Source organism: Fringilla coelebs, assembly GCF_963513975.1.
Source record: "Fringilla coelebs genome assembly, chromosome: 2".
NCBI classification, from domain to species: domain Eukaryota; kingdom Metazoa; phylum Chordata; class Aves; order Passeriformes; family Fringillidae; genus Fringilla; species Fringilla coelebs.
In genome coordinates, this window is record NC_140029.1 from 67,760,489 (window position 1) to 67,775,391 (window position 14,903).

The 14,903-nt window shown below is 33.6% G+C and overlaps 1 protein-coding gene across 1 annotated transcript in view; it reads right to left on the minus strand.

Annotated features, from left to right (window-relative positions):
* NBEA (neurobeachin) overlaps nucleotides 1-14,903 on the minus strand; it is a gene marked incomplete at its 5' end in the record, with an annotated part of 454,102 nt that overhangs the window by 243,681 nt on the left and 195,518 nt on the right. The window contains one exon of the mRNA XM_084201080.1: nucleotides 2,415-2,476. Within this exon, the coding sequence (XP_084057206.1) occupies nucleotides 2,415-2,476 (62 nt within the window). The remainder of the gene's footprint in view (nucleotides 1-2,414; nucleotides 2,477-14,903) is intronic.

Here is a 14,903-nt window from a genome sequence, read left to right on the forward strand (position 1 = left end):
CCAAGTTCTGCTAACATTAGGCTGAATTATGATATTTGGCAGTAATTTTTTTTCTTGCCATTTTATGTATTAGCATTTTCATAGCATTTATCTAATGTTTTCTTTTGACAGATAGTTTTAAAATTTAAATTAAAAAAAAAACAAACCTTCCCTGTAGATGAATAGAAGTACAGACTGGTTTGTCTACACCTATAGGACAAACCACTATATTCTGTGAGAATGCTACTGTTGAGAAGAATATTCCAGAGGTCAGGAAGGTGAGGGGAGGAGGCTGCAATTTGCACCACTTCGGCCCCCTGTTGACAATTCCTGTAGAAACAATTACCATGACTCTCCCAACAAACACTACACCATTAACTCCTGAAGTACTTCCTAATAAATGGACATCCAGAGACAAAATCCTCGTGATTTAGAAGACTTGGAAACAACCCTGAAGTATCAGTATAAAAACTAAAAGCTTGCAATTTCCCCATGTAATTAGGTAGATGGAAAAGAGTTCTTCCAAGCAAACACTGAAGAAAATAAACATTTGAAGCTTCAAAATGATTAGGCACTTCCCATTATTCCAGGTATAAAGTGAACCTTATTTTTAAAATACTTTGAAACAAAACCCAACATATAGAGGAGTCATAAAAATAACAAATCGATTTTTGCTGCATTTGTTACGTAGCTTTACTGAGATGTCTAAAGAAAGAGCATTGCAGAAAGAGCTTAAATTTCTCTCTCTTCCTTTCAATCAATATTTGAGGCAAAGTTTCATCTCTAGGGCCCTTAATGGCAGGAATTCCTGGAGCCAGCAAATGAGTAATGTTAAACCTATGATTAGATGATGAGGCCATCAAAGACACTAGACCCTAATGCTACATTCCACTTTATTCCTGAGAACGGCAGTAAAACCAAAGGCTAGGGAAGAAAGCACTGTAAGTTATTCTTTTCCTTGAAAATATGTTTCAAGAGCTGCTAAAAATAAAAGAAAAAAGTTGTATGACATGAACGTTGAACTCAAAAGCCCTAATGGATCTTTTGGAATTTTCTTGGAACCCAAGACTTCACCATTAGGTAACAAATTTTTCAAGTGCCCTGCTAGAGAAGGTTTGAAGTTGAAATCCCACTGAGGATTCCTGCCAGGGATGTATTTTTCTTTTACATTTCCCTAACTGATATCCCTCTAAAAGAGGAAGAAAAGAAAGGAAGAGGAAAAAAAATACAAAGGAAAACAAGATTTAATGATTTCCTTATGACACAAGCTTGAAGAAATGCAACCTACAGACAGGCAAGGTAAGTTGGAATACTCACCCCCAAATCTACTTGTAAATGTTTATTATTTTCAGATAGAGTTCTCAAAAGGAGATTTTAATTTCAATTGTCCCTAGAAATGCCTTTGTTTACAGTTCATTTTTGGTGTATGCTGTCAATGTGCAGAATGCTTAAGAAAAGCTACAAAGAAGTAATTTTCTTTGATAATTATATATAATCAGTTAACCTGGGCATTTTATACACAAACTTGTTTTGAGTTGAACTGGTATTATAGTTCTATGAGGAACGTGGTTAATGAAATGTTGTTTTAAGTTTTTAGAGAAGTATAAAAACTTACAGAGTTATTTGGATCTGTTGGGAAATCCTAATTTTTTTTACATTCTACAAAGTGAACAAAGTTCTAAAATGTTTGCTGATAACTTCTTATTGGCAGTTTATAGTAAAAGGGTATATACACAATATTAGCCAATAATACTTCAAGCAAAACAAATAATATGAAAAGTGAGATATAAATAATCCAAACAGTATGAGAAACTAGTTTAGCTTTCAATATTTTATTTTTGAAAGCATTTCAAAACATTAATTAATTTGGATTTCTGAGAAACTCATTACTGCTGTGTTAAAACCCCAATAATCAATGACAGAATTTTTATATAGAAATGTTCCTGCTTCTGCCAGTTCTTGAGGACTACTTAATCCATGTTCCTCTGCTTTTTATATAGTGACAGCTACGTAAAATATTCCATGTTATGTCATGTATATCAAAAGTAATAAACTAAGCACAAAGTAATGTTTTAAAAAATCACTAATTCAAAGACAAATTTCAACATAAAATTATAACCACAGTATCCTACTTACATATTCTAAATAAGAACAGGCTTGCAGGAGAGGTCATACACAGAGAAAAAGCATAATGTACACCCATACACTTTCAGAACATAAATGCAAATATACCTTGTGTACCCTGTGAATACCGAAAAACTATAGAATGAATCTCTAAAAAAAAAAATCTACAATTTATGAATTACCAGAAGAAACTAATTTGGGGGTTTTTTTGTAATGAAATGGAAGAATGAAACAAACTGCCAGATACAATTCCTTGGCTGACAGCAATTACACAAGGAAATTAATGCAATCAAAACCAGAGAATGTCTTACCTGTGAACAAAGCAGCATAACCAGTTCAACCACTGAAGTACTTGACTTCATACAAACAAGACCTGAAATAAACAGCCAAAAATTAGTTCAAAAGATGGTGGTATTTTGATATTATAGCTCCATCATTCCAGAAATCCATAAAATATATAAATGTATATTTTTTATAACTCAGAATAAAAGAAGTTTCAAGCACAATTAACTGAGACTTTGAGTTTCAAGAATATTTAAATGTTCATAAAAATCATCTGGAATAACCTAGACCAGTTCAGGACAGAATGTCTTCTAGTTATTTTTGGTATTAGGATAGTTATTTAAATAAATAAATAAATAAATAAATAAATAAATAAATAAATAAATAAATAAATAAATAAATAAATATTGGTATAATCTGAGCAATTTAATGCATGATAAACATAAGTTAACAGCTTTTGAATAATAAGAATGTAAATCCATAAGAATAAAGTGATCAGTTAATAACAGGTAAATAATAGAGCCTCTGTTTAGACATTCTTTTAATTTTCATCTGGTAATTGATTATCCTGTAATTGAAAGCTTGAGTATTAATGAAAGAGCCATTCATGAGAAATCATACTTTTATTAAAATCAAACCCCATAATTTTTAGGGCATGTCTCTTAGAAAACCTTGGATTATGTAGTCTAATTCTTATTCACGGTTCTGTACTTCATGTAAATAATAAATATCTAGTAACATTGTCGCTATTGCAAATACTCATTTGCAGCTTTGGAAATGTAAATTTACTCTCTGAGAGAAGGATGCCATATCTAAGTATTTTAAAGATGAATTGTAAGGACACTTGCAGGAAATTTCATTTCTACTGTTAACTTTACATGTGCTAGCTTCTGTTATCTAAAACCATATAGACATTGAAATGATATTTTAGGGCATGGAAACACATTGGCTATGTTATAAAAATGATAAATTTATAAATAAGCTTGCAAGTAAGGGCTAAATAGGTGGCTGGAAAGCAAGCTGATATGCTTTAAGGAGGTTTCTACGAACAGTGATTAGAGACAAAAGCACTCCTACACGATAGCATGTATATTTGTTTCTGGTAGTGGATAAATACCCTTTTGTGCCCATTTTGCTAACAACCCCATCCTTATTGTACAGTAACACAGAACAAGCTGTAAGAAGCCACTAGGCTTCCATTCTATCAGATATAGGGGCAGTTAATGAAATAAGAGGCAGATGTGCAAAGCTCATTTAGGGAGACAATTGCTGTAATTGATCAGCTATTCTCATGCTCAAGTGCTGGAGGATCAGAAAGATTAATGAGATACTTATCACCTGCAGGCTACTTCCACTGTTTGGATGCTGACAAAGAAAATCCAAACAGAAGATTGAACTCTACAGTTAAGCCAATGCAGGTAGGACAGACATATCAAATATTTAATTACAGAATGTTGTCTGGTTTATTATGAATTCACCTCTTATTCTGTAAAATTAAAACAAACCAACCAAATAAACAAACCAAAATAAAACCACTTTTTGTCACACCCATCTTTCAAAATCAGACCTCAGGCGTACTAAAACATGGCTAAGGCAAAATAATGCTCTTGGAAACCTAGCCTCATGCTGCAACCTTCTAAATTTGTACATGTTCTTACTTCTGTTTTTACATCAAAAGAACAAATGTATCCAGAATAAGCACCATACACAGTTATGAAAAAGAAACCAAGTAAATTACATAAAAGTGATTATGCACCAGCAGTTAATATCTTTGTATCTTCACCAGATTTTCAAAAAGAAACCTTGACATAAAATATATACTTTGAAGAGACATACATAATGAATATTTTCTGGCTTAATTAATTAAATCAGAAGTTCTTAGCTTTCAAATACAGTTGGGCATTCTTATGCTACCTGTGCAGCTTCAAACAATATGAAAAAATTTTGAAGTGTGCCTAAAATGGCACAAAGATAGAATAAATACTCGCAATTATCATCCAGATAACAATGATGATCTAGTCCTAATAACACAAAGCTGCAGACATGAAAAAACAGGACTCTGTTTGAAAGAGTCATAATTGCTTAGACCAATATTATCTATTTACAATAAGAATATTTATACACTCTAACTTTTTAATGACATGATAATGATATAGGTCTAAAGGGTCATCTGACCTCAAACTGATGTCCTTTCACTATTTCTCTGGACATTACTTGATAATTTTTATATCTCCCATCTAATCAACTGCAAGCTTGGATGTAGCATTCCAGCACTGGAAAGGAGAATCAAACTGATTTAGGTGAAATTCAGAGAAAGAAAGAGAATGTCAGAACTGACATCTGGTTAGCACATCAACAGGCCCCTTAGATATAACCAGCTCTTTAATTGCCTGCTGATGAAACAACCCATTGGTAACAGCCATTAACACCTCTCATAACCACTAGTATCAAAAGAGGCTGTTTTCCATGTCCAAAAGAAACAAATAATTATCTTGGAGACTGTAGCACTTTTTTCATATGAAAATACAGAGAGAGATAGGAAAGCCTCATTAAAGAAGGTCACTGTGTCAACGATGTTTGTCTCAGTCTACTGCAGAAATTAAGTGTGCAGCTCTCTGCTTATGAATAAGCAGAACTTGGAGTGGCCCAGACAGAAAATGGGGAATCCTGTGCACCTTGATGGTCAGTAAGAAGGAGATAGAAACAGAAATACTTTCTGTTCACCTTCAAGTAGTCATATCACACATTCCTTGAAGTAAAACCAAATACAGAAATCTGAAACATTCATAGCAGGGCCACCATTTTGTTTTATAAATTATTACATATCAGCCCCCTAATCCTACTTCAGGGACTTCTTTCACTCAAATCATGAAGGAAAGTGTGTGCCCTCCATTATATGCTCCATTTCCTCCAACTTAGCTGCCAAAGGCTCTATTGTGCTTCTTCCCATTTTCGCTTCTTCCTGATTGAGCAGTTAAGATTTGAAATAAATAACGATTTTTTTTTCTGTTACGCAAAACACAATTAATCTTCAAAATCTACTGTCAGAGTTGTCGTGCAGTCAATAGTAGAATGATAAAAACAGATCAGACCTAATGGAAGACAGATCTATTTCTGCCTATTAGGAAAAACTGTCAGGATGCAATCTCTGGTTGCATTACGAAGATCCCACATCATCAAAAGCTGCAGGAGCAAGTTTAGGAAGAACCCCAATCCCTGCCCTATTTAACTTTTCTTTCATAGACCAGAAAAAAAGATAATCTTATTACTTTATCAGTCTCTAGATTTGTGCCCTCCTCTCTTCTAGGAGTCCAAATTTTGTGAATTGACTCATTTCTTTTGGCATAGCAACAGAACAAAAAAAATTTCCTTCAGTGCACACACTATATCCTGACATACAAAAATTAAAAGAGGGGTAGAAAAGTTCTCCTCTCATTTTTCAGACAGTACAGAAGACATAAACTGGTTGAGGTCTCTTCATAAAAATAAATATTAAAAAAAAATTTAAAAAAATAAATTTGTAGTATGAATCAAAATAAATATCAATTTTCCAATTGATTTTCTAAGCTCCAAAAGCGCTAACAACTGCATTTTTTCTTCGTCTTGACCATTTTGCAGGGTTCGACAGTTTTCAGTGTGTGCAAAATTTTATTAGTTTTAACATAATGAGGAAAAAAAAAGATGATAAGCTTGGAAAAATAATGGCTTCTCTGATTGAAGAGGGCACACAAATCTATTTTTAGTTCTCTTCCCCCTCCTTAACTCTAATGAGAAAAAGTATTTGCCACTCAAACTAAAACTGTTATCTGCTGCTGAAGAATGCAGGCAAGTTCTTCCTATACCATCTGTATCAAATGCCATTAAGGAAGCTAATGTAATTACTAAAATACAAGTGGGTATTTCCTGCATACAGCAAGGTTAAAAAGGTCACTGTTGCACTGAATGGAGTGTGTGCTTTTTCCATTTGCTGTTCCTTAGTAGTTTTCTTCATGGTCTATTCTCAGTCCATTAAATATAGCCATCAAAATTCAGCAATTTGATGGCAACAATGACCACATATATGGATGCAAAAACTGGGAGCATCAAGTGCATGACCTTGGCTAATCTGGAATAAATGATGTATGCCTGGCAATTATCTTGAAATGCTCTGGTTTACTTGACTTCTTTTTCAGTGTTCTTCTGTTGGCCCAAAGATATGCTAATTATTCCTTTTCACTATGACTTAGTAATGTCTAAAAAAAGATAAATTTCAACTATACTGTTTTAGTCATGCCTGTGGCATTAATGAAGTCATGGGTTCAAAACTTCCAAGTCACCATGCTGAACTAGTCAGTGTGAATTTACATTTTGAAGAAATATAATGTAGGCTGATAAAATCAATTTTAAAAAAAATCCTCATGAAATAAGATCATGGTTTTGAACTTCTTTTTATTATTATTAATACAATGTGTGTATGAGTCTAACTGAATACCACCACAATTTCATCTGGTATTTATCAAGGTTTCCCTGCATTTTCTTTCAATGATTTTACTTTGTGTCAACTTAAACCCTTATTGGAACTGGAATCAATTGTAATACTAGCAAAAACAAAACCTGAATGTTTTTATAGCTCATGTTCAACTTAGAAAAAAAGACGCAATTAGCAAACATTAGAGCTTTTAGAAATCTTTCACTCAATTATAGCTTCTGCTTATCTGAAAAATCTCAGGTAGGCTAGGTAAAATGTTTGAGAAAGTTGAATCCAGTTAACTCAGTTCACAGAGAAAAAATGGTCTTTATTACTCCTCTACAGTACTTCATCAAAACTATAGGAGCATTGTATAGCACAAGACACGAAAAAATACACACATGCTATAAAATCCATTATTCTAGTAACATGTGAAAAGTGAGTAAATTGTACCTAGAAATGAACAAAAATACCTAAAACGACACAAAAAAAAAAAAAAAAAAAAAAAAAAAAAAAAGAGAGAGAAAACTCTGTAATTCTTTGTAACTTTTTTTTTTTGGTAAGGTAAGCTTTTTCTACTTCCTAGTGATGTAATCTTTCATATACCTTAAACAAAACAATATTCTTTCAAATTATTTCAAATCGTTCATAATAATTATGGGTAAATCATACTGTGACATCTCTTCCCATAATCCTCAGTGATTTCTGTGCCATGAGACAGAGTAGGAATTTTCTACCAGTAATTACCACCCACAAACTGGGTTTTCATTTCGATAGGCTATTCCCTTATACTTTGTTCAGCATTTGTTAGGAATGGCTCAACAAAGTTTCAAGGACATTTCTCCTTGGGCACAGAAACTAAAGCACATTTTGGCTGTGAAGCTACCAAGACAAAAGTTATGGTGATGTTTTCGTTGGAAATATGAGTTTTCCTTACATTTTATTTGTTCTTTCTAACCCTCTTTCTTCTGCCAGTGAATTCTGGCACATGATTTCTTGAAATATATTTCTAAATCTAATTTATAACCAAAGAAATAACAGGACTCCTTTTTTGACCAACAAAGTTATTTGGATAATTTAAATGTACATTATTCCCTCTCTTCTATAGGCTGTCACTCAGAGAAAATTAGATGCAAATTAATGTTTTTCATGAATTATCAAATTTCTGGGGAGTTCCCTAAAGATCTGAAAGGAGAGAGTACAGAGAGAAAACAGAATATTGGTGAAAAATTTGGAAGTAAATGCTAAGTATGCAAAACTTAAACTGAAACAACAGATGTTCTTATTCCAAACAAAGCAATTATTGGGGAGGCAGGGGGAGGATATGTATTAAATGGAATGCAAAGTTTTGCAAGATTACACTCAGAATTGGTTTTAGAACCACACATATGTCACATATTTTGTAGGCATTTAAATTACACTAATGGTCCTTATTGAAAAGCAAAGGCTGGGAAATATTCAGGATTTGCAGAAAGTTTGCAGATGGAAATCACAGCCATGCTGCAAAATAATTATAACTTTGCTTTTACTAGATGAAAGAAAACACTATTCCAAAGACATAACTCACAAAAATAACAAAGTCAGGGTTATGGATTTAACAATTCCTTCAGCAGCCTTGACTGACCTTACCACCAACTCTAGGGACCTTGAAGGATGGCTGTATTAGTACTCCAGACCATTCTTTGTACAGGCAAATCTCCTTTACAGAACAGAAGAGTGATACAGAAAAATACAGCAAATGTGAATTTGACTCCACGTTTTTTAATTGATCAAAACAGTTAGAATTCTTAAAGGATTTTTTTGGTTATGGTGAAAGACACTGCACAGTACAAGCAATAGTCTTTTTGATTGCGAGAAATCTAGGAAAGTTATGATCCAAGTTATCAAATGGAATACCTTTAAAATTTTATCATAAATCTTTAGAACAGACATCTTAGGAGCAACACCTCAAATAAACAGTGATAGGTCAACAAAATCCCCCAAATTTATATCTGTCCAAACCCAACTCAAATGGGCCAGCCCTTTTAGTCAGATTTGTAAAACAAAACAGACCTTAATATTGGGGCAATACTTAAAAGAGTAAGAATGGTATGTAATAGTTTCTTGAATAACTTTATTAAAGTGAGAAAACCTAAACATCTTCACCACTGCAGTTACTAAAAAGGAATCTAAATATGGAATGGAAAATATCCAGATAGAATCACAGAATGTCAAAAACCTTTGAGAGTGTACCCACAGAGAGGGGATTTATTACAACACATAGATGATTTAGTTTTTAAAATTACAGACTTTTGTCCAGTAATCCCATGAGCTGCAATGATATTGACAAAACTGATGCTAGTGCCACACTACTTTGAAGAGTCCAGCCTTATGCTAACCTGTGGATTTTCTGACAATTTTCCTTTATTGTAATGGGATGCACAAATTCTCATTCATCAAGTGAAAAAGAGACCACTAAATCTATAAAATAAAATCCACTACCACTGTTCAGTTTAATATTCTGATTTTCAAAACTGATTCAGTTTTTCATTTAATGCCTGTGGTAATTTTTTATTTGTCCAGTGCTCCATTGGGATTTACTTAATAGATGCATTTGTATACTACTGTCATTCTCTTAAGACAGTATTTCTTCTGACAGAACTCTTTCCAAATATCTTCCAAACCTTTTAAAATATTGTGGGATAGTGAAATAGTTTGGTTACCCAACTTCTATAACACAACAGATCTAAAATTTACGTTAATCATGTATCAATTGAGAAATTGTTCTAATCAGCATTAACAACAAAAAAAGAGACAAAAATATTCTTTTTAAATAAACTATTTCAACACAAATATTAATTATAAGAAAACAATTCCCTATTAAGTAAAGCAGATTTTTTAAATGGTATGACACATATTTACTAGAATTTATTTATAAATTTAATGTATTTCCTCCTCTTCTAGACTACAGGTAAAAACACCCAAGTCAATGATCACACTGCACTGCAGTTGATCAAACTAAAATATCTCCAGTCTTGAAAAGGTCTTGAAGTTGGAATTACTGCTTTTCTGTCAAAATGTACTTCATTTTCAGGTAGGCTTGAGTAAGTTAAAAACTTCTTTTTCAGCAGAAGCCTGGAAAACACCTACAATTACATGTTCTAGAAAATCTAGAAAATGTAGAAAGAATCTCAATGAAAAGCATTCCAGATTTTTCCTCCAAAACCAAACAGTCAACTGTGAGAATTCAAATATTATTCCAAAAGTCTTCTTCCCTCTTTATACTAAAATATTATTCAAATAAGTGGCTCAGACTTTGTCAAGATATTCCTACATCAGCTGCTGCCAGGGACATTTTATTTCAATGGAAGAAATAAGAAAAACAATAATTGATAAAGAAATTTAAAAGTTAATTTAAAATGTGACAATTTCAAATATTTTTGAGGTTTTGTCATGTGATATTTCCCTGTCAATCCTTTCCCAAAAAAGCTGCCAATTTTCTGATCGAATCTGTAGAAAAATTACTAAATGAAAACAAGTGATACCAAAGAAGTTGCCACATAGTTAATACATGGAAAAAAAGAGATCATCTTATTAACATGAAGAAACATCTACCTCTTCTTTCTCTTTTTTTTTCCTCAGTCTTTCACCTCTTCTCAAATCTGAGCTAGAGGAAATACATTTTGCAAGTATTGCCTCAGTAGTAAATTATTTTTAAAGAACTATACAAGCAGAAATAAATACATTAATTTCACTCGTTAACATAAGTAAATGTTTATACTTTATACCTTTACTACAACAATGGTGCTTTCTGCTCATCTCAAAAACCTTTTCCAAGTCTTTTTAAATTTGTAAAAAAGGGACATCCTGGAAAAGATACATCATAGGTATGACCCCAAATAACAGTCTCTAGAATATCAGGATTTCCCTGAAAAGGTATTACTCAATGCCATTTTTCCTTAGGTATGAAGTTTTATTTTTACTCCTGATATTTATCAACTTTTGCTTTGCTTTGGTCTATAACTTATTCCTATTTGATGCCCTATTTTATGAGATTTTTCCTTTTTGTTTCTTTCCTCCTACAGTAAACATAGGAATTACTTTTTGCTTTCTTCTTTCTATTATTCTTCTAGCTCCTTGTTACATTCTTTCCTATTATTAGGGGGACATGACAAAACTGAAATATGTGCCTGATGAATGACAAGAAAGGATGGTGAGAAAAGTTTAAGTAGCCCAGCAATAAAACCACTTACTCCTACTGACCCTCCTTACTTTCTTATATTTCTTCTCTTTAGCAACATTGGGGCCACACTGAGTGAACCAGCACAGCTTCAAATAGGGAGTATAAGAAAACCTCAGAGCTCATGCAGCTTCCTAAATTTCTAAGGCCAAGATGACCCTTAGTTTAAGTAGATGTGATCTCCTGAGTAGCAAAACCAGTTTTTGTATAAATATAAATGCTTCCTGAGATTTTCATAACAAGAAAAGGAAAATAAAAATCTCCAAGCTGACCTTTGCTGACCTCAGTTGGCTGCCATCAGATTGCGCTTCTGTCCTGAAGCCCTGCTGACAAGTGGTAATCATTCTGAAACAGTGTCTCTCAAAACACAAAAAACCCTCCACAGTCATAGATCTCTTGAAATAACTTGTTTTTCTTGTGTTTCAGTTTTCTTTATTTACTTGACAGTAACATTGTTATGGGCTCTCTCTAGACCTACTTTGACATCACTTTGCCATCTTAATTTGACATATCACAACTGTCTCTGTTGTCTGACAAGTTCTTTCAGCATGAGGTTTTCTCATTGCAAGAAAATCTCCACAGACAAGAAGTATAAAAAGACTGAATCATAAAATTCCACACACCGTCAGACAAAAAATATGATATAAGAGAATAGCTGTTTAGCAGATCTGAGGGTCTTTTTTTGAAGGAGGTAAAATTTAACATAAAGTTGCACTGAACACAGTAAAAATATAGTATCTTAGTTCTTGCAAAAATAATCCCAGGTATGTAGGGAGTCTGTTAATATCTATGGATATCAAGCTAGAGGGTTTATTAGTGTTTATACTATAATTAACATTTTGTCCCATCAAAAAATGATCGATAAACGGGTGTTTTTTAAAATTCCAGTGTAGTAATTTTTCAAGTAATTGAGTCTATAGTTCTTGTGCAAGATTCTTTTTTTAAGCCTTGAAGGCATGGAAACAAGTAAATCCATCTCTAGCAGAATGAACTGAAGAAGTGCCTTTAAATCATCAGGACCAGTAAGGAAACTTGGTAAATTTGGTCACTAATTAAAATATTTCAGCCTGGGTCATAGAACAGGTGATAAGTAGACAGAAAGTTAAGGAACATATACAGAAAAACTGTGACCAGCCCTAAATGAGATTAATTTTGTAAAGAACCTGGTCATAGAGCACAGACTACATGGAAAAGAATTATTTTACTATGTCCTATGAGAAATACGTCTTTCAGGGCATCTGATACAGAGATGTTATTTGCACCCTATAGATTATCAGAGTTAGGTAGTTCTCTGGGAAACACTGCTGGTGTAATAAAGTAGATTGATTCCATTTTTAAGCCTTCAGAGGACAAGGGCTGGGGCAAATACCAGCCTAACTGTTTCAAGTCCAAAATCAGGCAGAGTCCCCTGCTGAGTTCTGAATGATGAATTAAGTGGAATAAGAACCAAAGAACCTCTGCCTGTGGAGAGCTTCAGTCACAGCATGAACATCCTGTAGATACTGAATACCATTTTGGCATACCACCTCGTTTTTCTTTGGACCTGGACAGTACAGGAGAAAATAATAAGGGGGGAAAAGGTGGCTGTTGTAAAAAAAAATATTGTACAACTTAGTCCAGTGTTACCATTCAGCACTGCTGTATAGTTGATATGATGAGTCCACCTACAGGCTGTGTTACAGCAGTGCCTGCACATGTTAAGAACTTTCTCCAGAATCTTTTAAAAATTATTTCCTTAAAATAACTAAATAACTTTTTTTTTTTTTTTGGTAGTAGGTTAGTAGGAAAATTCACTAGAAAAAAAATATTCCCAGTAAAGCTGGAAGTTAAAGCAAGAAGGGAGACAAAAACTGGATTACAAAAAAGATAGACTATCAAGGAGGGTAATAGGGAGATGGAATCAGGGAGGGTATTTTTCTAGAATTCTAAGGCAAAAAGACCAGTCCTTTCTAGGCTTTTTGGCTTGCAACTGGAATACAGGTGACTAGCTTGAAAAAGAAATTTATGAGAAAGTGGCTATTACTGCTGAAGTAAATGGGACCCAGGGATCACAAACAATTAACTCCTTTTCTTACTCTTTAAAGGCTCCAATATTTTGTGCATTTTGTTATGTGATTTAGAAAAAACAGTAATTGGTGTTCTTCACTTCCTTATAATAAAATTGTTATAATAGCACTTCCAACAGTAATTTAGTAACTTCTAACATCTAGTGGCCTCTATATTTTCAAAGATAACTTTCAGAGCTTCTTTCCATTAAACCTGACTACTTTATATTGTTACCAGCTTTTTCTTTCCTGAAGGCACGTATTTATTAATTATTTAACATCTGCACTCTCCTAACTAAACTTTACAATTAGTCTCACAATTTCAGTCTTTGTTTTTTCTCTATTGTCAAAGCAACAGAAGAAGCCCAATTTCTGTCTAATGGGAATTCTTTACATTTTGGAATGTAAAGACATCTTGATTATTAATCAATGTAATAATGAAAATATAATGAACGACATAAAATCTGAGTGCCAACAACAATTTCTACCCTTAAGTTACACTGGGACCACACAAGTCAGAGACAGAGGAGAGGGCATGAGCAGTTAACCTCTGTTCCACAGTCTAATACATCTTAGTAAGTGTCCAACTCATTAGACAGGGATAGAGTGGCTCATATGTGTAATTAATTATTGGCAGGTTTACTTTCAAAAAGGTGCCAGATGCTATGCATTTCCTAGTTGCTATCTGGATCTCTGATCTATAATGCTTCCTGCCATGTTAAACATCTGCTCAGAACATACTTCTGCACGCAGGAACTTCAGTAAATCAAGAGTTAAATCAAAATTGAATGAATGTGTATCCTCTTTCTGGTGTTTGCAATGATATCCCTTTAAAGATGTCATAAAGGAATATTATGTGAAGGAAAAATGTTCTGTAACTTGTGTTGGGTCATTATAGTTTGAAGATTTCAACCTGGGTAAATAACAGAGACTTCTTTTGTGGCACCTGCACTTCAGCTGTCTGAATTGGCATCTGGTCTTGTTACTAGTAACCTACTCTAAAAAAACTCCGTAAGTTGCAAAGCTTTGAACCTTTACTCTCTGGAGTAGGTGTAAATAAATAGACAGATTTGAATATACACTTAGCCCTTCAGCATTTCTTTCTTCCTACCAAGCAATCTTCTGGAAAACTGGTGGTGTTTTCTGTCTTCATGTGTGCCTGACTTATTGAAGCTTTTTAGTAAAATCCATGATCAGTCCCAAAGTGTGTGCAGAGACATGAGCGCACTGTGGAGCCTTTCAGTCAGATACCAGGAGCTAATCGTACCAACCCTAGGCAGAGAACTTCTTAAAACAAATTTATGACATGCCTATAATTGCACATCAGTTTGAAATTCATGAACTTTCTCTTTTTCCTGCTTATGCATGGGTTAAAATGTATGCAGGTAGCTTTTCAAGCAGCAGCAGTATTTTAAATTCTATCTGTTGGAGGATTTAATGCCCTGTTTCAAAATGACCTATGGTTTTCTTAATGGTAAAAACCTAATCTTGCATATTGCTTACAGAAATTCTTAAAACTAAAAAGGAAAACACAAACTTCAACTTACTGAAGAAAAGCATCATCTATAAATCATTATTATTCCAACCTCATTATGTAAGAAGGGGTTAATTTCAGACAGTAGTGCAATTTTTCTGGGATCTTTCTGCAAGTCTCCATACTGAAGACAAAACGTAATCTCTGACTAGGAATCCTACTACTACAAATTCAGAAAAACTGTTATACAGAGGACTGGGTCAGGAAATTCACTGGATTTAACTGCACTGTGCTAAACATGCAGCATCACCTCTTCCTAGATAGAGAAGAAGG